We start from the raw sequence: 23,577 nt of genomic DNA, 5'->3' as shown, positions 1-23,577 counted from the left end.
TTATCGCTGGAGACTATTACATTGGTAATTTGTTAGGCAAGAAATTGTAATGAGGTTAAAGACTTGAAAGGGTTAAAGAACCATTAATTCGTTAAGGTCTCATACAGCTCCGTACTAGAGAACTTTCGGCACGTGTATATCATGTGATAGGATACATTCACGAATTCCTCCGCCTCGAGGGCAAAAGGCGCACTATACTCATTCAATATCAGGAATAAAACCACAGATTCTTAATAAGGTATTTCTTTTTAATTCCATCTTTCTCACTTTTACAATAGGTATATTGTATATCAACAAAATATATCAGCAATATTGCCGGCAAGTCAAAAACAGAAATAAACGTAAACATCAATTTATAAAAAATAAAAAAAAAAAACATTATTTTAACAAATACGTAAACACAAGCTGCCTTCCTATTACTTCGGTAACATGTCATACAAAAGGTTGTTTCTCAGGAAAACAATTCGATAATTTTTCATGTTATTTGAGATTAAACACCTTCAACGTGTAAAAAACGAAATTATAGTATTAAGAGCTCCGAATCGCTGAAACCAAACTGAAAGACTGTTAAACATCTGTAGAGCAATAACTCCAACAAACAATACTTTGGTAACATTGTTAATTGCCTCAACATTGAGCCCTAGAAGTTTGATTTCAACAATGTCATTATAGTATTTTCAATCAACGTAAAAACCTCTAACACTGTTTAATATTATTACTTTTATTAGCTATCGAGATTACTTTTATTGCACTAGTGTTTTTATTTCTGTAGGATTATTTAAAGGTTTTCGCGTCTTTATGGCCGATTTTTCAACGTTCCGAGCGTGAGTTGATAGTTAACAACCAACTAGCAAAAATCCTTGAAATAAAGATAACCATCTGAAACACCTCTGCAATTAACAGGAGACTTATTCAGTGATTTTGTAGGGATCGAGCACTACAGCACTTGAAGCTTGAATTCGCGGACTGCTTTTTGTCTGATAATGTGATTTGACAAGTAGCCGCAAATTTGATTTTGTCTAACCTGAAGAATCAAAATTCCAGCTTTTCGTCGTAACACATTTTACCACTTTAAGTCAGTTCTGCAGCGAAATGCTGCAGTGCAGCTGTTCAATGAATGAGCCCGGGGAGACACTTCGGACGGTTATCATGAACTGTAGGTTATTTCGCACGAAGTTTTAGCAGGATATTGAAGAATCGGCCCTTGGTAAGATTCAGTTAATAACAGTCTAAACATGAATTTGCTGGTAGGTTTATGAAATTTTAAGCAGGGTTTCCCAATTGGTTGTTTTTGATTTTTTCGTAATTTGTTTAAAATGTAAAATCGTTTTTTAATTACTTCATTTTAAAAGGGTCATAAAATCCATACTTACCACTACGAATGTCATAAGATTGTTCTTTACATTGATTTATCGTTTGAGCCAATCTTTGACGTAAAATCGAAGTAAAACCCTTTGTATTATTCTCTACACAGCATCAGTCAAATATGTGATGTTCTTGAAAGTTTTTAAAATTTTATCCGCAATTAGGGATAAAAAAATTTCGCGTTACGATAAAATCATGAAGTTCATTAACGATTGCTCTAATTAAATGCCATCAAGAGGCTTTTTTACTTTATTTCATCATTCTAACAGTACTCCTTTTCACCCTTAAATCATCAAATATACTGTTTACAGTGGCTTTTCCTGCTGTGGACATGATTGTCCTGTGGATAAATTAATTGGAATTGTATAGAATAAAGCTAAAAACCTTCCTGAACGTATGTCTTAGACTTTTGGAAAAGTCACGTAAGCTCACGCACATCTCATTTATACAGCAAGTTCCACTTAACGATTAGTCTTATAAGAAATAATATGAGAATGCGAACAAATAAATATTAAAATCAATTTCGGGCGCATGATGGTCCTCTTTACAGTTCCAACTTAAGGATATAAATAAAGGCAAATCTCGCTCATCAATCGTTGCACGACAAAGGGCCTCCTAACAAATGCAGTTACAATACGGAGGACACGAGTTGCTTTGGTTATAGTGCGTGGGTATTAACCAATCACTGTGCGACAAGGCTAAATGTCGCAACAACATTGGCTACAACAGTTGATAAGTCAATCCCCCATCACGAATTGTTTTTATTTACGTCACAGGCATTTGAATATTTTGTTTCAAATTTGTGACTGTGATGTGACTTAAAACCTCACCACCATGCACTGTAAGATCAATAAACAAGTCTGATCGTGAAAAAATGTCGCGAATTTGAGAAATAAAGTATCTATTTATTGGCAAATGGTGCCTCCTAGATTGTGACAACCCAACAATTTCGAACCTTCAACTCTCAAAATCTGAGCATCTCGACTCCTCGAAAGGAATCGATATCTGTGATGTCCTCGATCTTGCCTCAAGCAAAGTATCTTAGGTTATTTTCCAACTAGACGTTACTCAGAATATGGCACTTAATTGCTCTTATTCAGCAATTGTGATTGTTCTAGAATTACGCTACGAACAAGACCCAACATCTTCTTGAAACCGACGAAAGAAAATAAAAACACTATACATTCAAATCCAAGTAAACGCCCAACAGCGGATCAATTACGCGTAACAGAGAGCTAACCGCAATTCAAAGTATTGCCTTATTAACGATTAAGATTGAGAATCAAATCTTATTCTTCTAAGAATCTCCGCACGCATCAACATAACACCGCATAATACTGTTAACAACGTAACCACATTTGGAAGTATCGCATCAAACAGACAAGCACCCTAGGAAAGCAACTATTCCATTCAGCGACGACTTTCACACAAAAGACTTTAAATAATCAACCTTGAACTAGATCTAAATTATTACTTAACTACCAGAACGTGTATCCTCCTTCTGAACCTCCAGCGAGGAACGTGTTCTTTTTTTGACCGAGCGCCACCTGGTGACCGGCCATGGCGGCCAACTGAGCAGCGGACGGTGGGACACCTGGTGGCGGCTGCGGAATCACTTGCTGAGCGAGACCGTCGAAACGCGCGCCGGCGTCGTAACCGTTCTGGAACAGGTGGGGATTCTATTTGGGTCTAGCAGTATTTCATGGGAGTTCAAATGGGATTAGTTAGTTAGCTTCCTATTGAAACTAACTGAAATTACCGACGAAGACGCTGCGAGACAAAACGTAAACAAAGCAAGAAACAAGCCATAATGGCATTCTTCGCTTCGCATTTTGCCGAATGCACCTGCAGTATTTCAACCTTTTCCAGCCACATAAAATTATGCTACACTTACTGGTATCATGATAGTGGGCCTCAATTGCGTCGGTTGCATAGCATACGAATATGCACCTAACGATGGATAATACTGCATCGGGGCATAAGTAGGGTATCCCAGGTAAGTAGGATACCCGGTGGCGTACATTGTACCTGGAGGATAAATCTAAGAAAAAAAAAAAAAACCATCCAGTCTCCTTCGCTTTAAACAACTCACATGTTGCCCAACTAGAGCCGGATGAGTCAAAGTTTGATCATAGGCTGGAGGCGGCCCTTGTGGATAAATCTGTGTCTGACCAGGGATCACGTAAGGAGATCCTGGCATTCCAGGCATTACTGGAAGAAGATTTTTTTATACATCCATCTTTTCCAGCGCTTTATCATTTTTTAGCCGAAGACAACTTACCACCGTAGGGTTGGGGCGTGGGTACCTGGGGATTAGCCTGGGGCGGCGGTTGGGGTGTATATGAAGGGGCGGAAGAAGGAGGTGGCACCGCACCTCCGATTGCTGCAAATCGAAGTTGACCACATTTACATTTATATACAATTATCTACAAAAGCATCAAGAGAAAGGTAATGCAACAAACCTTACTGTTTATTTAATTACGTTATTGTGGAGTGTTACCTAAGAACTAATTTATGTTTCCGGGCTATTGGGGTTGTTCCTTGCTGCAGAAACCTGGCAAATATCATCAGATGTTAATATGAACTTACAGAAATATTTATTTGTCAGGTATCTTCATGGTACGTGGGGTGGAAGGAGCAAACCCAATATTGCCAAATATATAACATTAAAATAAATCTCATACTGGATGTTGACTGTTGAGTAATATTTGCTGCTACTGTCGCCTACGTTTGGATATTTATAGCAGGATTATCTATGAAGCTCGTATGTGTATGTTTTTAAATTAATTAATAATTCAAGTTCCACTGAGAAATGAAAAAAAATCGTTTTGTTTTGGAAAAAATCAACTTATCTTGACGTACAAAACATTGATTTACTGTTGAGTAATTATAATTATAAAAAAATACATTTACCTTATCTTAGACATGCAACGAAAGTTTAATTCGGCGTTCACATTTCTACCTTTCTGGCGGATAATTACACTTTAGCCTTGAGAACGCAAATAATTAAACTTTATTCTTGGAGGCATGCAAAATAAAATTAAGATAAATTGCTGTGCGTTTCAGCGTTATGAAGCTGTTTCGCTGAAAGGCACTGGGTGGGAAAAAATCAAAAGCATGCACAAAATCAAAATAAACGTCAAACGGTAAATTTTTAACCGGCTTATTGACGGACATGGATAGAACCATCGGTTAAATATTTACACTCATGCGGTAAGTATCAAAATTATCGAGAAATGAAGGCTGGAAATTAATAAAATTTGCTAATAATTATTTATCAACAGAATATAAGTGACTTCTCAAAAATCTCTTTCAAGTACTTATTCAACCAATTAATGTATCATTTTTTAGCCTTTTTGGGAAGTAAAAATTAACCGATTGGAAATAAAATAAAATTCTATTTTTACACTAAAACTACTGCATGCAAGTTTTCACATCCCTGGTATTTATTTCAAAGCCATGAGATCGCTCATCAAACCAGAATAAAATTGATGACTAACATAATACCAGAAATGCCTTCGACTATCCTCTAGTGAAAATGTACTTATTCTAGGTTATTCACATATTAATAAAATATCGTATCAAACATTATAAATACGGAAAAAATCCCTTTGACCTGTTGCAAATAATTGTAGTCAGCCTATTAAATGAGCCTTAGTACTTTAATCAACCGACTGTCCTGTAAGTCCCATTTTTTAGACTAATCCCTAGTAACGTCCAGATATTTCAACGATTCTCTAAACCTTTAAGTCTTAAATACCTGGATATTACGGGAGGTGCTATTAAGGACCGTACGAAACAAATTATGATAAAAATTAGCGACGTAGATGTGCTTCAGCGGAATAGCCAACATGTTTGTAGCAAACACTGGGTGGAACCCTTAGTCGACACCCTACACCCACACACTACAAAAAATATGTAACAGATTGTTAATGAACTCTCTTTGACTTCTTTACTCGACATAGGATGATCTGAGCGGAACAGAGAAACAAGTCCTTCAAATTACTCTACTAAATGGTTCGACAATTGAAAGATTGCACCTTATAACGTCTTGTAAAAGATCTCTTTACACATTATAATGCCTTGTAAAACAGATCCCTTCACACATGCTAGCCCAACTCAGTACTTTAGTTAATGTTACATATTTTTTGACAATCATCATGCAGTGAATAATAGACCACAAATGTCTAATCTTGGACCATTGAGAGTTTTTATACATCTTCAGCTACAATAAGTTAAGTAATTCTTACCAGCCCTACATTCATCTGAGGTTAGTCGCTGAATCGCGAGGTCAAGCTTGTTTTTATTGGATGTAAACCTCTATTGAAAAAATGTAAAGGTTGAAGAAATGATGAATGATCTTGAGTGAGAACTTTAATTTTAGTTTCAACGTTGCTTATGTAATTTGAAGATGTAACTTGATATCGCTCAGCAGCAGGAAAGCTTTAAAAGTCAGAGTGCGATTTTCTTGGTTTGTTTTAGCATCGATTTTGAATTAACTCAAGACCCTGAGAGATATTAGGTTATAAAACCAAAAAATTGTATTTTCAAGAAGTTTAGGCGTTATTCATTAGGAGTCTCTTTTTATGTGAATTCAAGGCCTCACATCAAGAAGAACACGTTCCTCAAGAAGAGAGAAGTTTTGATTGTACTTTATTCTTAAATTTAAAATTTTCCCCTTATGGCAATTCATTTACTTTCCAGTTGTCAGCTGTAACTATAAAAATTCATCTGCAGAAAAATCATATTACATAATTGATTTTTTCAATTAAGAGCAGTACTTGTATGCAAGTTGGAGGTTATTAAAACTGATTAATACCCCGCACCAAAATCAGTGCTGAAAGCAGGTATAGTGGCCGTGTAAATGAATGGCAAAATTTTAAACAATGCTTCGCATGTCACGAACTAGTTAATTAAAATATCATTTTGCACTGGAATGGTTGGAAAAAATTTAGCAGTGATGAAGCCCTGTATATTCATTATTAAATCTTGTCTAATTAATGGCATTGCAATCACAGTACACTAGTCTAAGTAAAACTTGCAGGTGGAAAAGTTGGGAAGACGTGGGATTTAAATGTCGGATTTAACTTTAGGTGTGTCTTCCACCTCCTCAGATGTAAAGTTTTTTTAAGAATGGCAGGGTTGTCTAAGGCAGAGATATGTCTTTTTCACATTATGGGATAAGACATATGACCCTCCACTTTTTTATACCTACTTGCCTAATATAACAAGGGAGCCAAAAGGGAAAAATGATGGCCTAATATGGCATAAAGTGGATCATTGAAGAAGTTAAATGAAGTCCAGGACTTAGACAATTATAAACACCTTGTTTTTCATTAAGAAAGCATTTGTGGACCTTAATGCGCTGAGATTTGTTCCCATGCCTGAAACTTTGGGATTGTCAGCAAGATTTTATGTTATTTTTCAACAATAAAGCAGATTTAGTTTGAACCTAGCTCTGTCTGAAAACTTGAAAATTAAAAAAAAAGGTTCCATACCAATAAAAACAAGTCTGTCTAGTAAAGTAGAAATTACAAAATCATTGGACTTTCAAATATGAACAACTTTGAAAGGTTTGACTAGTCAACTGAATGCCAAAGTGAAATTCCAGGAATTTCTTTGTGATGATAAATGTAGGACTGCAGTAAAATTTCCAACCAAAAATCTAGTGAAGGTAAATCGTTGAGCGGGTATAACCAACAAGCATCAGCCACTGTATTAAACACATGAAAAGAAATAGGTACTGTTTTTTGGATGGCCGAATCCTGGATTGGCTAGTCAGAAGGTCCTCCTCGAGTGTTGTATAAAAACCAGCCACTGCAAGTAACACATTTTGGTGATAATCTGGCCCTAAATAAGAACATTAATAAAGTCCCTGTTACTGTAATGCAGTATTGCAATGCAGGACAAGGCTATTGTAAAATACACCAGAATGAGTGAGAACATCTGGGTTACCTGGTCTAGAAAGAGATAACCCTATAATCATTTATTGATTGAAGCATCCTGCATAGATTTGGGGATTTTATTGCTGTTTCCCCCTAATTATTGGGCGTTTATACGGCCCAATTACCTAGTAACACAATTCTCTAACGATTCCAGCCGGAAAATGTGCTTTTTCCAGCGGGATTACAATAAATTGAGAAAATGGAGGGCAAACGGAAATGTTGACTTTTAAACGATCGGAAATGGGGCTTACCTTTCTTGTCGGACATTGCGATGAGTATCGGTTGACTGGGACGAGTAAAAATTGCACAAAATTTCGCAAAATGGCTGATTTTAATACGACTTTTAATCGGTTTTTACAACTTTTTTAACAGTTCTTCACAAGATGGGAGCTCCAACCGAACCGAAAATTAGAGCGCCTATCCTTGCAATGTTGTCACGTCGGGTCAATGACAATTGATTAATTTTGGTTAAGATCAACCCCCATAGAGGGCGCAACTATCGCTCAAGGCTGATTTTTCTTTTTTTACGTCCTCGAATGTTCAATTTCAGCTTTTTATAACTTTAACAATGCTCAAATTAGATACACAATGCTTACTATTAGAAAATTTAATGATTTTCGAACGGTTAAAGAAATATATTAATTGAATTTTTCCAAGTTGAATTGACAACATGGTGCAAATTAAGGGCGCGTTCAATTTAAAGCTGGAATCCGATCGAGACAGATTTTATTTCCCTTTTTGGCATCTTTCTTAACAAGCTAGAATGAGATAGATTGATGTTCGAAGCCTTCAATATGCGATTACTGGACTTCTAATGAAGGATGTTTGTCATTAATGACTTTAGGCGCCCTGCTTTTGACAACTAATTGCCAATCTCCATTATTTTTAAATTAAATTAATTTTTATAAAAAGCATTACTAAATATATTACTTTTCCATAATTTCTCTTAACAATGGCAGTAAATTTACCCTCAGGGTTAACTACACACACTAGAAAAGTTCAGAGTCTTTATAAAAGGGCCATAAGGGACTTGGAGGCATGGTATTTCAAAAGGTTTGTTACCTATTACATAAGGGTCAAAAAACAACAAAATTATCACATTTCTAACAGAAATTATCAACTTTTCTCTAAAAAACTCTGAAAAGCATATTCTAACCTTTGAAAAATTCTATAGTAACAAAGATATCAATGAATACAACTTCCTTTATTTAGTCATCAATACTATTTATTCTTTTTAGGGATGTATTTAGGTACCAAGCCACTCTAATGCGAAAACGATTCGATGACAACAAAGATATAAAAGATATGGTTATGGCAAAATCTTTGCTGGAAGAAGGCGAGAAAGAATTATTTAAAACTCTGCACTGGCACCCAAAGAAATGTGATTTTGGCATATGCATACATCTAAATAATGCTTTAATGATATGATGTTTTAGTCCCTCATTCTCCTGGTGGTGTTGCATATGGAAGAGTAGTGGTGCCACCTGACTGGGTTCTTGATTACTGGCACCCCCTTGAAAAAGCCCAATACCCAGAGTATTTTGCCCGAAGGGAACAGAGGAAGAAGGAGTTTATCAAGCAATGGGAACAGCAGTATGGAAAATCTACTACTTTTCACCATTAGCAATTTCAATTAATAAGTTAGAAGTGTTTGAGTAAGAAATAAAAGTTATGTGCAAGGTGTCTATTTTGGTGGCCCCTATCTATTTATCCCTTAACCGTAACTGCGTACTAAAAGCTGGAATGGAAAAGTACGTAATATACATACATCTCTTAGCGTATAAGTGACTAATCTGTGCTGTAATATTTGTAGAACAAATAAAAATCCCTTTTGATTTTTATGTATGTACGACACGTTTAAAATTTCTCAAGACTCAAAGAGTTCCAATTTTCACTTTATATTCGAAATCTTGATTACTGGTAATTAAGTTTTACTATCTTGAACATAGTAAACAAAATTAGGTCTAGCTTCAACTCCATTTCAAGCTTAGAAAACGGCGAAGGCGCCAGAATATTTGCAATAAACCTCCCGTGTATAAATTAAATACCAAATTTAAATTACTGTTTTTATGCAAAAAGAATAAACAAAACAATTCAAGACAACTGTAGGTCTGCAATTGGGTGGGTAAAAGACAGAGAGTAAAAAGAAAACAATTTCTTCTACACAGGATGGTTCAGTTTTTAATGCTCTATCTTCAGGGTTAGATTTTAGGCCTCAAAATAATGTAAAAAAGTATTTATCAACATGGATCAGCAAATGCTGAAAACAGGACGTTAAAATTTTTGATTTTTTTGTATAGTTCCTACAGTTTTTGCGACATTTATTTCGAACTTGGGTAAGAATAAATACAATTTTCCCATATGAAAAAAAATAAGTGGGTATAAACTTCTGAAGTGGATTTCCAAATAATATATACCATAAATAAATTTAGATAATTAAAAAAAGCCATTCATTGAGCTCCATCTTTAAAATGCTCAACCAGGAGGCATTTCCGATCTACATATGATCATAAGAACTTTCTTATTTTAAGCCAAGGAATCGCCACCCCAAAATATGCGCATTTATGTAGGTTTTTTTCGAACAACCTGTATAATGTTTACTTTGATGTATGAACGATAAGAATCTAGAAACTGTATTGTTATTATACAAGAGATTCAATAAATACGCATTTACAACAATTATGCCTTAGAAATTACTTAGTATTTTTTATCTATAGTGCTCAGGAATTGTTAATGTTATCAAATATAAAGGGTTTACAGAATTCTGGTAACTATATGTATACACAGGTAAAACGGTTCCATTTTTCCAATACCACGTATTTATTGAAAAGCACTAACACATCCTTATGTCTTTGTTAAATGTTTGTGATTCGCACATAATTCATAGCTGCATTTGCCGGCAAATGCTCTTTATTGTGGGATTTTAGAATTTTATTGTGCTGTAATGTAAACCTGCTGTAAATATTCTTATTTGCTGTAGGAGTCTTGGCTTTTTTATTCCTTTATTTATCGACTTTTTGGTTACTGCTTTTAATGGTTTATTGTGTCACCAAATAAACGAAATGTAAAAAATGTATTTTAGCATTGTTCTCTTCAAAATTAAACAACAAGATCCAATTAGTCATGAGCCGAAATTACACACGATAAATGGAAACACATAACATGTACATGTAATAGCTGTACAAATAGAACCTGAGAAATGTTTGCCGAAATTAAGCTTCATTAAAACATACTTATTGAAAATGTTAATAATCAAAATAATCTTCATTGTTATCTATGGTCCTTTGCCATTTATTGGGTAGATGATAATACCCTCGCAATAGAAACTCAGTGGTTTCGAGGCAAAATATGTAGTTATTTTCATTTTCGAATATCTTCAACTTTAGAAAACCACTGGTCAGCTAGATGGGACCGCGTTGATCTGAACAATTGGAAATTACAAGGAGCCAGGTCTGGAGAATACGTCACACGCTGAAGAATTTCTCAGCCTAAGGAGAAAATTGCTTTCTGGGTCGGTTTTGCTGTATGCGGACGAGTATTGGCATGCAACAATATCACTTTCCGACTTCCGTGGCCCCAGGGCTTCACTTAATTTTATCATTTGGCCTTGATAATGCTCAGCTGTAACAGTTTGACCAGGTTCAGGATCAACCCATGTTTTTCTACGCTGGGGATTATCGCAAAGAAAATTATTTCTTTTATAATGAGAAAACAAGTTCATGCAGATGCCAATTTTTCGATTTTTATTGTCTTCGACTAACTCATAAGGAACCCATTTTCCTTCCTTTGGAATCTTTCCCATCACTCGCAATCTAACCGAAATTGTCTGTCGAGTCACTTTTGATTATTCTGCAAGTTGTTTTCAGTTTTGCATGGAATTTCGTCCAATAAAGTTTGACTACAAATTATCTACTTCCGGACGTGATGGACTATCAAGGCAAAAATTTCTCTTATGAAACCACTTCCTAACAGTTTAAGCATCAACATAATCATCTCCCCAAGCCGAATTAATCATTTTTCTAGTTTCAGCAGCATTATTGTTCAGTTTAAAACAGAACAACATTGATATTCTTAAATTTTGCCTGAAAACATCCGTCCCTTAATCAGGTTTTATGTAATGAATGTCAACTTGTGGACAACTGACACTTATAATATAAAGAGCAGTGACTAAGCCACACATGTTCAAAATTGCGGACCAATTGGATGCGTCTATGTATATTTTTCAATGCGGCTGACATCAAAGCTCAAGTCCTCTTTGTACATCTATTAGATAGGCACTTATTGTCTAATACTTTTAATTTCCAAAAATACATTTTTTAAAATAAGCTGAAATCGTGGGAAATGCGAATTATATATACACGTGCTCCTCACGAAACAGGTTTATACCAGATATTTGTAGTACCACTTCTACTTAATATCAAAATAATGACGAACGTTGTTTTTCTGGATGCTAATTCTTAAACGTGTTTTTGTTTTTCCAATATCCCAAAGACTCACAAATGCAAGCAAAATTAGTCATTATTTGCTCACAAAATTAATAGAGGTTTTATTAGCGTATCAAGAGCTTTTATCGCAAATTAATATTTAGCCATAAACGTGATATTAAGACAAAAGCTTCCTATTTATGTTTAAGTTTGCCAATGCTTTTAATATTGCAAAATTCTAAAGAGCAATTAATTAACATCTCAAATGCACATAAGTGCGTTTTTAGTTACCATTATGGAAATTCTTGTATGGAAAAAGGTTCGTGTGTGGTTATAACTAAGCATTATGTGCGCCATAGCTTGACGATGAGTGGGTAAATGGAATCATACTTGATATGCTTAATTATAGATAAGTCGTAGGAAATGAGCAGGTCTGCTTATCAACAGGTTTTTAAGCATTTTCAGTAGGATGAGTAATTTCTGCAGAGTTTGAGATATTTGTCGCTAAATTATATTTTATAACAAATACTTACCATTTATCTTAATAATCCTTTTCTCAGCATTTTTCGTCTTCTGGAAATTGTTTTGACATGCTAATACATTTGGTCTCGTAACTTGGGATTAAAGAGACGTTTTGAATGATATTGCAGCATATGAAACCTCTACTCACCAACAACCTCGCATTTTCTTTCCCTACAGCCTGCAACGACCCGGAACTGTTCCTGGAGAATAAATCGTCAGTGTCGAGAGGTTTGGGGATTTGGTTCTCAATTACTTTTAGATCCGGAGTTATTGTCCCTCTTGAGTGGTATGGTCTATCCGCTGTTTTTTCTTAACCATCGCAGAAATGGCATTACTACCGCGGTCTTAATTTGCTTTGTCTTCCAACATTCCATCCATGAGCGATGTTAGGTTGGGTTACCCACATAATTCTTTTAGCACGTCTCGCTGCTCTTGGACTAACGGACATTAGAAAATGCAGTGCTCTGCGATATCGATGTCTCCACAGTTTCTGTAATTCAGACCATTTTTCCCATTATAAAATAGCTTACAAAAGTGTAGTTTTTAAAGCTACCATATTCTCTGAGCGACTTCGTTCAGGTGTCTATGTTTGCACGAGTTCCATAGATTCCGTAGATACGTAGATCCATTCCGTAGATCTAGACCTTGGTCCACTGCCCCTTGTCCGCCAGTCGTGCCCATCGTGTTTATCACCTCTGGATGGTCCTTTTCCTGAGCTCTCGCCTATCTGCCTCCATGACTCCATGAGGGAGAGCACTCAGTACATGAAATCCAGTCAATAGGTCAGGAAAGGTGCTACTGTTCTGTTTGTAATGAGAAATGACCAAAAATACCGTTGATCCGTGCCTTTTGGTAGGGCTAAAAACTTGTGTATGTCCCTCTTTTAAGGCCCAAACTGATGTAATTCCGTCTCGAAAGACCCAAGATCTCTCCAGCCGAGAATTTCGTTAACGCGCGCGGGAATTCGGAAATTTTCAAAATGGCTACCAAACAAACTATGGCCGGGATAATCACTTCCGGACCACCCTGAATGCGCAGTCTCAGAAGCACTGTTTCGTGTAAAACTAACCGATAACCCTTCTAACTTCAGCTAAGGCTTATTGGTAAAAATAATGGTTTAAGCGCTGACAAAATCGTTAAAAACGATCAATAATGTGACAAAGCAGATAATAAACCATTTTCTGATACAAGTGATGCTAGGTAAGTGCCCAAAAAAGGGCATCTGTTCTCATACTTAAACTTAACCTTATACGTAAACAAAAAAATAATTTAAAAAAAACAGTCTATGACAAATGTCGATGTTGCCACGTCCATTTGAGTTTCACAACGCGTAGGTCCTAACAGTAGGTCCAGTCTTAGCAAGCCTGGCACCCTCGGCGAAATTTTTAATCACCGACCCCTTGCCTCCAAGAAAAACTACTGAACGAAAAAATCCCCCGTCTTAGGCCGTCGTCCAACCTCCCCTCCCCCTTCCCCCGCCATGAGGACCGTACTACTTAACAGTTAGGTTTAAATAAACTAAGCGTAAAGTCCTTCAATATCATCTTGATTATCTAACAGAAAAAAAAAAACATTTTCCACTTTTCTAAAAACCGTCAGGATCAGTGACTATGAAAAGGGTCAGGAAATGTCGCAGAAATGCTCAAAAAAGGAATGATGTACATCAGAAGAGCTTAATCTTCCCTGTTGCAGCATTCATTGAAGCAGCGGTTTCAAGCCAGAAACCTTGAAAATCCCTTTCAACTCATCAGAGAACACTCCCGACTCCTTTGTGAGGAACAATAAACCTTCAAATCGAGGTTCAACGGCTCAGAAAGTCTAAATTTAGTTGGGTATTGCACACATTTAACATATCTTAACGATGATTAAAATTGTTACTATTTGCACAGGCATATAATGGATCCGTTTTTTCACCACAGACGTCGAACAAGTTGTTTGATATGTACGTACGACTGTGCAATTAAAATATTATAAGTTATTTTATGAAACATTTGTACTGGATCTTGGAAGGACAGTGGCAGAGGTGTACTAAGGCTAAAAGACGATTTAACGCCCTTAAATTTTAGTTTTTCCAAAGAAAGGAGTGACAATTTTCATGTATAGGGCAACCCTTATTAAATTAATAAATTTTCTTTACGTTGGGTGTATAACCTAAAAAACGGGGATGCTCATGGGCGTAACATACGGGCAAACTACACATCTAGTTTACCTCAAGAAGGTGATTCTCCTGGAATGCTTAATTAAATATTACCATGTGGAGAATAATAACAAGTGAATAATGTAATAAAAATAATTAATTAATAACATGTTTAAGAGGCCAATAACAATAAACACGCAACTTTTTTTCAAATATCGTCAGCATTTCTACGATAAACTAATTAATTTATTCTTTAGAAACACACATGTTTGATAGGAGATATCGGAATGGGGCGCTTCGGGAATCACATTCTCATTGAATTATGGGCCTTTTATCATTTTATCAGGTCAAGTTTTTTCCTGATGCAACAATCGTCACTATTTCTTTCTCGTTGTTTACTTAACCTGATTAGTTTGATAACCTTTTTCATTCATTAGTGGGAAAAAAAATTTTCAAACCGTCAAACAAAACGCAAAAAAGGGATAAAAGTCATTTAAGAAAGGAAAGGAATTAGTTCTCAGGGAAGAGATGAAGAAATAGTTCTAGTTATGAGCAGTTGTAATTATCGGGGATATGGCAGCTACAGGACCGGGTTCGACACAAATAACTACCATTAAAAATAATTTGGAGAATCATATGAGTGGTGCCTTAAAGGGGCATTTTCATAAAGTGCGACACGCTCAAAGTAGAAAAAAGCAAAAATTATGTACACGCGTTTTTATAATATGTTGATGGTGTTAATCGAGTTTAGGTAACTTCGTCAATTATTTATTTTATGTAGGAACCTAAAAACAAACACACTCCGTTTTTCTTACAGCATAAATAAACGCTTTATAATTGTTGCCATTATTATAATTGTTTAGTGATAATAAGAGAAATAAAAATACCGAAACTAACCGATAATAATTAGCTAACGATAGGGACACGTACGTAGATGCCAACTACGCAAGAATTTATAATCACATGACATAGGTATTATTTTTTTAGAAGTGATTTTTAAATTTTGACGAAGACCTAAAAATCTACTGAGGTTGTGTCCGGAGAACGGGCTGGCCAGGGATGTTCTCAGTAGACACCTTTATCAAAACTAATATAAACCCCTAATAAAATGAACTGCCCAACAAATGCAATACCTGATGTAACAAAAAACAATTTTTCAGCAAACCTACATATCTTCAGGGAAACCTACGATTAATATTCCTGCTGTCCACCCGGCGTTGTCCTATGCGCCAACATCCTCAAACCCTGACCTAAAAACCGACCTGCACAGCACAATCGATAAACAACAAACAAGTTCAAAATTCTATTTTCCGCAAATTTTCACCTGGAGGACGCAGACTACAATACGAAACCGCTTCGTTTGATACCGGTGCCGTGGTGTGGGCAACGACCTGGTTCATCTATAAAAACGGTATCGAGGCCCAGCCGCTACCAGTACGCTTTAGCTAGGTCTAACAACGACGCGTTGTGGCAGTAGCAAACCCGACCAACACGTGTGACCCAGTTTTCCGACCACAGTGTACCAGGACACCAGTGTTTTAACATACTCCTAAGTTAGTGCCTTAGCCCGACAAGACTGAACGAGATTTGCTTTAGAAGAATATACTACGTGATACTTATTGTGTGATACTAGATTTAGATTAATTTATTATTGAAAAAATGCCCGCACCAATCCAGGAAACCATCATGGAGAGCACTATGGGAAACAATCAGGACTCAGAACAAGGAGGTGACTTGGTTCCTCCGGCTAAAATCCTCGACCCCAGAGACTCAATTTCTTCTATTGACAGTGATGTGAGTCTTTCCTATGATAGAAAAGGCAGCTTGGTTGATACTCAAGTGCCTGAAAATGAAGACGAAGGGGCTCACATGGCCGACCTTTCGGACAGTGCCTCAGACACTGGCTCTGCGGGAGGTGGAAAGGACTCAGGCTGCGAGGTAACTCCTGAGATTACTGAACCTCCATTTTCTATTCCTGGTGATGAATTGGCGGACAAAATTTGTCAACAAGTTGAATTTTACTTTTCCGATGCCAACATTACCAAGGACGCTTTCCTGCTCAAACACGTCAAGAGGAACAAAGAAGGGTATGTGTCTCTAAAACTCATCTCCAGCTTTAAGAGAGTGAAGCATTTGACGAAAGACTGGAGAGTGGTGGCTTATGCCTTGAAGCGCTCCAACAAGCTTGAAATCAACGACGCCGGAACTAAATTGAGGCGTCTGGAACCTCTCCCTAAGTACGATGAGACCACTCCTTCTAGAACAGTAGTAGCAGTCCATATGCCAATAGACAAACCCACCATTGAAAACGTTGCAGAACTATTCAAAAAATGCGGAGAAATTGCTCTGATCAGAATTCTGAGGCCTGGTAACCCAATTCCAGCTGATGTCAGGCAGTTCATCAACAAAAACCCTTCACTGGCAGGATTAGTCTGCGCCTTAGTGGAATTTGTAGCGTCAGAGTCTGCAAGGAATGCCATAGAGTTGCAGCACTCCCTGGGGGAACCCATGAAGGTTTATGAATTGAACAATGTTCCTCATCCCGAAAGGAAGAAGAAAACCAGCAATAAGAAAAATTCTAGTAGCAACGGCAGTAATAATCATTTGCATTGCAAAAGTGCTTTCATTTCTGAGTCGGACTATATCAGTTCGTCATGCCAGAGCGGGTCTGAGGCGGAAGATGTGAGGAAGTTTGATCCGAGAGGTAAGAAAACGCGATTTTGATAGCTTCTAGTGATTGATTTGAGGGGCCTAGATCCAAATATGAGTTAATGATAATTGGATTATTTTGTTGCCACGTGGTTTTTTGACATAGAACTTAGCACCAACTCTTCTACTATAAGTGCTAAACAACCATAAAAAATCTATTAATTTTCTTTCTAGTTCAAGAACGTTTCAGAGATTTTTAGATCTCAAATTGTGCTCGAAATGGCCCGGATTTTTGTATCATAAATTTGGTACAACGTGTTTTTCCATTGCAGAATTGGGAGACTTATCCCTTATCTCATTGTCAGTTATTATACAAACTGTTTTAGTGATCTTCAGTACGATTTACCTCGGATTAAGATAATATTATTTATGTCGCCAGGTGGTTTCTTTCAACAGCTTTTCAGCATCCAACCACTCATGCTTGTAATGGTATTTTGCATATGTGTTGCTCTGATACTCCTCTTAATTGCCTCCACGCCCAAAAAACCAGACTTATAATTGGGCCTCTTGAGGTCTTACCAATTTCAAGCAAATTTTAACATTCAGGTTATCAACAAGTGTCGCTGAACTGGTGACAAAACTGCATTTTTTGTCAATTTCATCGAGTGGTAATTGATTTTTTTCAACACCTGCAAGCATCAGACTATTAAATTAACCCATTTTTTTCTCATGATGCTGGTTTAATTGAGAATACTGCCATTACGTGCCGCTACTCTCGACTCATCAGCAGATGCACCAAGCAAGAATGCACCAAGTTCACTACTCGGTTCCCTTCACCTTACGATTTGCATGACTTCACAGCCACGCAAATGATTTGTGAGTCTCCATTATCTCGTAAACAGGCTGCGTGGGCGGTAATTAAAGGAACGATTTATTTAAGTCCAAGGCGTGAATGATTATTTTTATCGACTCTCTGTCGCACTTTTTTCGAGGTTCTTGCATATGTTTGCAGACGAACATTCGGTCAAGTGGAACGATAAAAGCAAGAATGCTTAATATTACTGGGGCAGTCTAAAAAACCCACTTCTGGATAGTGTTTTGGAACGTTCTTGATAAAAACGGTGTTTATGAGAAAGTTACGTAAGTGCCTTAATTTGGAGATAAGGAGATGTTTAAAAATAAGTTTTGAGTCAGTTCAAGTGATTTTGATCATGAGTCAAGTTTAATGATGGGTCGGTTATCACTTATTATTTTACGCTGAATTCGCACTGGTTCAGATCGCTGATGACTAAATGAAGATAATCATTAAGATCAATGTCTTGTTCAAAAACCCGGCACATTCTTTATCTAGTAATGCCATTTTATTGCTGCCTCCGGCACCGGCGTCATTCTAAGTTTGTACACTTAATAAACATCTTAAACACTTTTTTACAATTTTCCGAAGTCGTTAGTGCTTGACGGTAACTTATCTCCACCATGTTTGTTCTGATAACATGTTAGGGCTTACCTAACTTGCATGTTTCTTTCCATGACGGATGTTTTTCCATTTATCTTAAGTTTGAATAGACATACTTACTAAAGTAGATTAGGTTGTTTGAAGTCACTTAACCATGACCACATTTCACGCCTGTTATTATTTGTAGGCATTCAGGAGTGAAAGTAACGAACCCATTAAAATACCCAGGACTTTTTGTTGTCATCTGTTTTCAGTTTTTCGTTTTTGGTTCGTTTGATTGATACGTTTGGAAACTCATAACAGGAAGAGGAAGTTAAAACGTATGTGACTCGAAATGAAGGATAGTTCAATCAATCAAGAGTAGATGATATCTCTTCGTAGATCAAAGGATTAATTTGCAGTAAAGGCGAATAGTACGTGTTTGTGGTATTTCCTAGTTCTAGCAATTTTCCTCATTTTTTGCCGCATTTTGTCAGATATAAGTTTCCGAGTTTCGCAGTGCCCAAAGCTTTCTGACTGCGAAATGAGCTCGCATGGACCGCCACATTCCCTTACCGTTTCATCGAACAACTATTTCATTGTCATTAAACTCAAATTTTACGCCAGTCAAAGGCCCTACATTTTTTAAGTAGAAAACCGCTCTTACCTAGAATTCTTTCTTTTTTTCCAGGTAAAATCCGTCGTGGTTCTTCTGCCCAATTCCCGTCCCGCTACATCGAACCTGCAGCATGGCTGCAACGCCGCCTATCCGCCTCCTCCACCGAAGCTAACTTCCTCTACATGCCTCGGAGACTCAGCTACAGCTCTAGAGACTCTAGCGACTCCAGCTTATTCCTTCCGCGCAGAATGAGCGCCTGCAGCATCTCCAGCAACGACAGCTTTTACAACCGAAGAATGTCCTCCACCAGCCACAGCTCGGAGATGAGCGGCAACAACAGGTCCAGAAGTAACAGTTCCGCTTTCCAGAATGGTGAAAATGTGCTCAGAATGCCTAAAGGACCTGACGGAAGTCGGGGATTTTACAGGCAGAGGCCAAGTCTCCCAACAGTGGTACAATGATCAATTTTGGTGGTTTTTTATTTGTTTTGTCTAATAATGCGGCCAAATTATGATTAATATTGAAATTTAATGATGATCCTGGAACAGCGCTTTTTGGGGTGAATGATGGCAGAGTGAGATTTTTTAGGTTTAAGTTGTTTAGAGATTAATAAGTTGAACTGAGTGAAAATACACATAAATCAAGTAAAGATTAATCATAGTTTGGAAAGCTCTCGTGGGAATTTACTTATCCAGATTTGCTCTGGATTGGAGTCCTACTAAAGGAATCTGTAAAAAATACTATGAGGCGTGGATGGTAATTTATTAGGTCCAACATATCAATGTCCTGGTAATTTTATGAAGAATGGAGGTGGAGCATTGGTCAATTGCTTTTTCTTCTTAATTCTTTTGATAAAGTTACCATGAGATTAATATATTAGCCCTTAGAAAATGTCATATCATCATGAGTCATCTGGAATGTTTTCTGTTTTGAAGCAGAAATAGCAGCAAAACCACGTTTGGTCTCTCGTGACATTTCGCTTTAATTGTGCCCATAAATACCCAGGGCAAAATGGTTAATCCAATAGTTGATACCGGTTTTACGCAATCAGATGTTCCGTTTTTAATCCAAGGTAAAGACAATTTATGGTCTTTAAGGTGCAATCTATAAAATTTACAATACGATCAAGGCTAAACTTTTTTGATCTGGGTATTGTTAGTCCAAGAGCTTTCGATTGCTTTTCTGATGGTTTCTGCAGCAGGAATATTTAGTGGTAATCCTTAATAGCACATTTGCGACACCGTATGAATGTAAAAACATTCATATGGCGTATTGCAATGTTTTAGGACCGATGATTTTCCAAAATTATACCTCGTGTCTATTTATCTTTTGATCCTGATTATTACATCAAAATTGGATCAGATATCCATCGCCTTTACTCTACTTGTGGACCTTTTGAAGTGGTCAGTATGTGTTAGATCAGTAGAGTATCATAGCCATTCAAAATGCAGAAAATTTCCAAATTAATAAATCTTCCAATTTTTCCATTCGAAAACTATAATGTATTTGGGTTCTTCGAGAATTTTGAGTAACAAACGACCACTTCTTGCTGTTTTTACGTGGCAAACGACCACTTGTTCTTTTTTAACTCTTTTGGATACGACCTTGATTTTTTAATATTACATTAATAATTACGAGGATTTCGTATTCATGAACATCAGGAGCGTAGTTCGTTACTTCGAGTGTCTACAAATCTTCAAAATTTTAAGCAATAAGCGACGACATTTTCCTTGGGATTTTTTAATTCCTCCCATACGAGATTGATTTTTCGACAGTTTTGGAATCAGTCGTTTACTTCATTTCGATTTTCTTAACCCTTTTAGGTATGACTCTCATTTGGTTCTCTCCCTCTGTTTTTACTAAATTAAATCGCATATTTTTCAGATTACGCAGCACTTTCAGTGCTCTCACTATGTTTAATTCAAATTTGAGTCATTCACGTATCACGATATCTTTCTCCAAATTTATGCCCGCCACTGCCACAGGCCACAACTACGCTAATTTATGTCATAATCTCGTTAACAAACGCGACATTTCTGACTCATATTGATCTTATTTCAACGGGTTTGGTCGTCCACCGGACCTTGAGAAGCGGTTCAATGAATCGATCGGATCAAAGAGGTGACCCATAAAGTGGGTACCACGACAAACCCGCTTGGTGGGTTCGGTATCTTGGGAGAAAGTAACTGGGTCCTATTGAGTGCACAGAACCAGCCAATCTTCACCGCATTGTTCTTCGCACGAATGTCGTTCATCTAGCAAGTTTTCTATGGTGTGCTCAATTATTCATTTAATATTTTGCTTTCACTTACTAATTTTCTTAATTAATTAACGCGGCTCGGGTGCATGTACGAGTAGGAGATAATATGATCAATTAGATATGGTTGTGTGAGTTTGGAACGGGATTTTGCTGGGTTAAATAAACCCTGAATTCACCATTTAGGTCTGAGAGTAACGTCGCAAATTTTATAGCAATTCAAGCTCTATTGACCCAAATTCCGATTTTCCATTATCGCCTGGCATTCATTCACTTGCGATTTAACGGTACCATCCTCTGGTTCATCTTTTGTCGTAATACACTACATGAACGAGCTCACAGAAATGGAAGCGATTAGAACTAATTTTAGTGCAAATGTTAAAAAGACAAACACATAATAATAATTATATTTTCTTCGCTGATCGGCAGATGATATTGTCTCTTTGCGTCCTACATATCTTCGAATTAAGATGCTTTCACTTCAAGTTCAGCAGTTAAACCCCAATTAAAACCGGGTTTTAACTCAAAAAGTGGAAATCCGAATCTTCTGAAAGAGCCGATGACAGGGAAATTATAATTCACCTGTCGCCATCATCCTACAATGTTCATCCATGCAAATCATCGCAAGTTTATAACGGAGCTCGAATGTTCAAGAATGGTACATTCTATTTGCGATTAGACTGATGTGGTACTTTCTATTGCGTTCGTTTAGCTTCGATATCCCTGGAGAAAGCTTTCCACTCTGTATTAAATTAGGCATAAAGTACTCCTTGCTCAACAAGCTTTACTATCACCTTTCGTTTTTGTGCGCTGTCGAGTCTATACTCTTGGTGTTTTCGCTTGGTTTCGGGCTGTTTTGTTGTAAAAACAGCCGAAACCCTTTTAATTCGATTATTGTTGGATTTCCGAGTATTTTTTGATGTTTTTTGTTTGTTAAAATGTTGAGAGTAAATTGAGACTAAAAAGGCATGGGTATTATAAAGCAATTTCGTTTTAATAATTTGCGTGATTATCGTTGTATTTTTAGTTGTTTTTTAACTAGTTTTTAAGGTGTTTTCTTCCGCTTTGTATATAGAGTTCGTATTTATTACCTTTTATTTATTTTATTTTAGTTAATAAATATAATTTTTAAGATACATTGTGCTGATTTCAGTTTTTCAACACTCCCCTTTACTCTATTTTCCATCCTCGTGTACCCACAAACGCAGATTTGTGATGGCAAGAAAAAGATCCCAATTCCCGTAAAAGAAGCAATTTTGAGGGTTAACGTGAGTTTAGAATAAAATCAATAAGTTATGTCTCAAAGGAATTTTCATTATTTTGACAACTCCCCTTAGGGAAAGTACTCGCGGATGCCGCTCGATTTAGACTAGCCAACTTCTTGTTGATTAAAATTCACTTTCTCCCTGAAAAAGCAGCAAGGTCAAGACATTAGATAACAGAAAAATTGGATCAGTTCAGATTATAGGACTGTCCCACCAGACGGGAAATCCTCATCTAGACAACTGCAATTGTGCACGGTGTTCCGGTCGAATCTTCTAGCGCATATTTCTGAAGATCCGGAAGTGGTTTTCTTTCCTGTTGCAACAAAGCTTCTAGTTACATCTAAGTCTTCATTTCGTCTTTATGCACCTAAATTTAAGCCAACCTGGATTGAGATTAGGAAAGTTTTCGACAACTCATCAGTGAGTTCAACCACGCTTTATAGACGTCTTGTCGGATAAAATTAAATTGAGATGAGCGACGATTGAAAATTACTATTGTATATTTAAGTATCCACTAATTAAGAAAAAAAGAACTTCTATTAATCGGTTTTAAAATTTTTAAATAGGTATCTCCCTATTTGTAGCTAATTTTGAAAGGGAGGAAAAGTTCCTGGTCCAATTTAGGCGGTCGGGATTCCCCGGTCGGACTAGCACGGCTGGGGTCCTCCGGTCCTAGTGTCCACCTGCCATTTATATATTTTAGTTAACTGTTAATTTGCGTTTGTCTACTCACTTTTCTATATTCTGAAGACTGCGGAACATAGTTATTAACTTTCTTCATCACAACAATAACGTTCCAGCTAATAACTACAAATATAAACTGCAAATAAGTTGCAGGTAATTACTTTCGCATACACAACTACCAATGACTTTATGTATTATTTTCCTAACGTTGCATTAATTTACAAACTATCATTAACACCTAACATTTTATCAGCGAAAACAAATTTACTCTATCG

General features: G+C 36.8%; 3 protein-coding genes across 6 annotated transcripts; 2 read left to right on the top strand and 1 right to left on the bottom strand.

Moving 5' to 3' along the window:
* Positions 1 to 227: 227 nt before the first annotated feature.
* On the bottom strand, positions 228 to 7,743 carry LOC136420218 (DAZ-associated protein 2-like). 4 transcript variants are annotated; one of them, XM_066407074.1, is made up of 6 exons: positions 7,562 to 7,743; positions 7,110 to 7,215; positions 3,647 to 3,748; positions 3,458 to 3,576; positions 3,260 to 3,406; positions 228 to 3,044 (listed from the first exon to the last, which is right to left on the bottom strand). In XM_066407074.1, exons 4-6 carry the CDS (start codon positions 3,572 to 3,574, stop codon positions 2,844 to 2,846), a joined length of 465 nt encoding a protein of 154 aa, XP_066263171.1. In that variant the 5' UTR covers positions 3,575 to 3,576; positions 3,647 to 3,748; positions 7,110 to 7,215; positions 7,562 to 7,743; the 3' UTR covers positions 228 to 2,843. The 4 variants fall into 4 exon arrangements, with proteins under 4 accessions (XP_066263171.1, XP_066263170.1, XP_066263168.1 ...); XM_066407073.1 differs by having other exon boundaries at positions 7,110 to 7,182; XM_066407071.1 differs by lacking the exon at positions 7,110 to 7,215.
* Positions 7,744 to 8,152: 409 nt separating this feature from the next.
* Positions 8,153 to 8,989, top strand: ND-B22 (NADH dehydrogenase (ubiquinone) B22 subunit). Its single transcript, XM_066406309.1, has 3 exons — positions 8,153 to 8,363; positions 8,549 to 8,691; positions 8,747 to 8,989. Exons 1-3 carry the CDS (start codon positions 8,263 to 8,265, stop codon positions 8,932 to 8,934), a joined length of 432 nt encoding a protein of 143 aa, XP_066262406.1. The 5' UTR covers positions 8,153 to 8,262; the 3' UTR covers positions 8,935 to 8,989.
* Positions 8,990 to 15,829: 6,840 nt separating this feature from the next.
* Achl (La ribonucleoprotein translational regulator Achilles) lies at positions 15,830 to 22,491 on the top strand. Its single transcript, XM_066407006.1, has 2 exons — positions 15,830 to 17,097; positions 19,169 to 22,491. The coding sequence occupies exons 1-2, from the start codon at positions 16,053 to 16,055 to the stop codon at positions 19,555 to 19,557; spliced, it is 1,434 nt and encodes a 477-aa protein (XP_066263103.1). The 5' UTR covers positions 15,830 to 16,052; the 3' UTR covers positions 19,558 to 22,491.
* The last annotated feature ends 1,086 nt before the right edge of the window (positions 22,492 to 23,577 follow it).

The sequence above is a fragment of the Euwallacea similis genome, chromosome 3 (assembly GCF_039881205.1).
Source record: "Euwallacea similis isolate ESF13 chromosome 3, ESF131.1, whole genome shotgun sequence".
Lineage (NCBI taxonomy): Eukaryota > Metazoa > Arthropoda > Insecta > Coleoptera > Curculionidae > Euwallacea > Euwallacea similis.
Note: the sequence above shows the minus strand (reverse complement) of the source record. Positions and strands in the feature narration are given on the sequence as shown.

Coding starts and splice junctions, on each gene's coding strand:
- ND-B22 (XM_066406309.1), top strand. CDS start 8,263: ATGGCAGTAAATTTACCCTCAGGGTTAACTACACACACTAGAAAAGTT. Junction 8,364..8,548: donor GAGGCATGGTATTTCAAAAG/GTTTGTTACCTA, acceptor TATTCTTTTTAG/GGATGTATTTAGGTACCAAG. Junction 8,692..8,746: donor GCACTGGCACCCAAAGAAAT/GTGATTTTGGCA, acceptor ATGATGTTTTAG/TCCCTCATTCTCCTGGTGGT.
- Achl (XM_066407006.1), top strand. CDS start 16,053: ATGCCCGCACCAATCCAGGAAACCATCATGGAGAGCACTATGGGAAAC. Junction 17,098..19,168: donor GAGGAAGTTTGATCCGAGAG/GTAAGAAAACGC, acceptor CTTTTTTTCCAG/GTAAAATCCGTCGTGGTTCT.
- LOC136420218 (XM_066407071.1), bottom strand. Junction 3,577..3,646: donor CACGCCCCAACCCTACGGTG/GTAAGTTGTCTT, acceptor ATCTTCTTCCAG/TAATGCCTGGAATGCCAGGA. Junction 3,407..3,457: donor CGGCTCTAGTTGGGCAACAT/GTGAGTTGTTTA, acceptor TTTTTTTCTTAG/ATTTATCCTCCAGGTACAAT.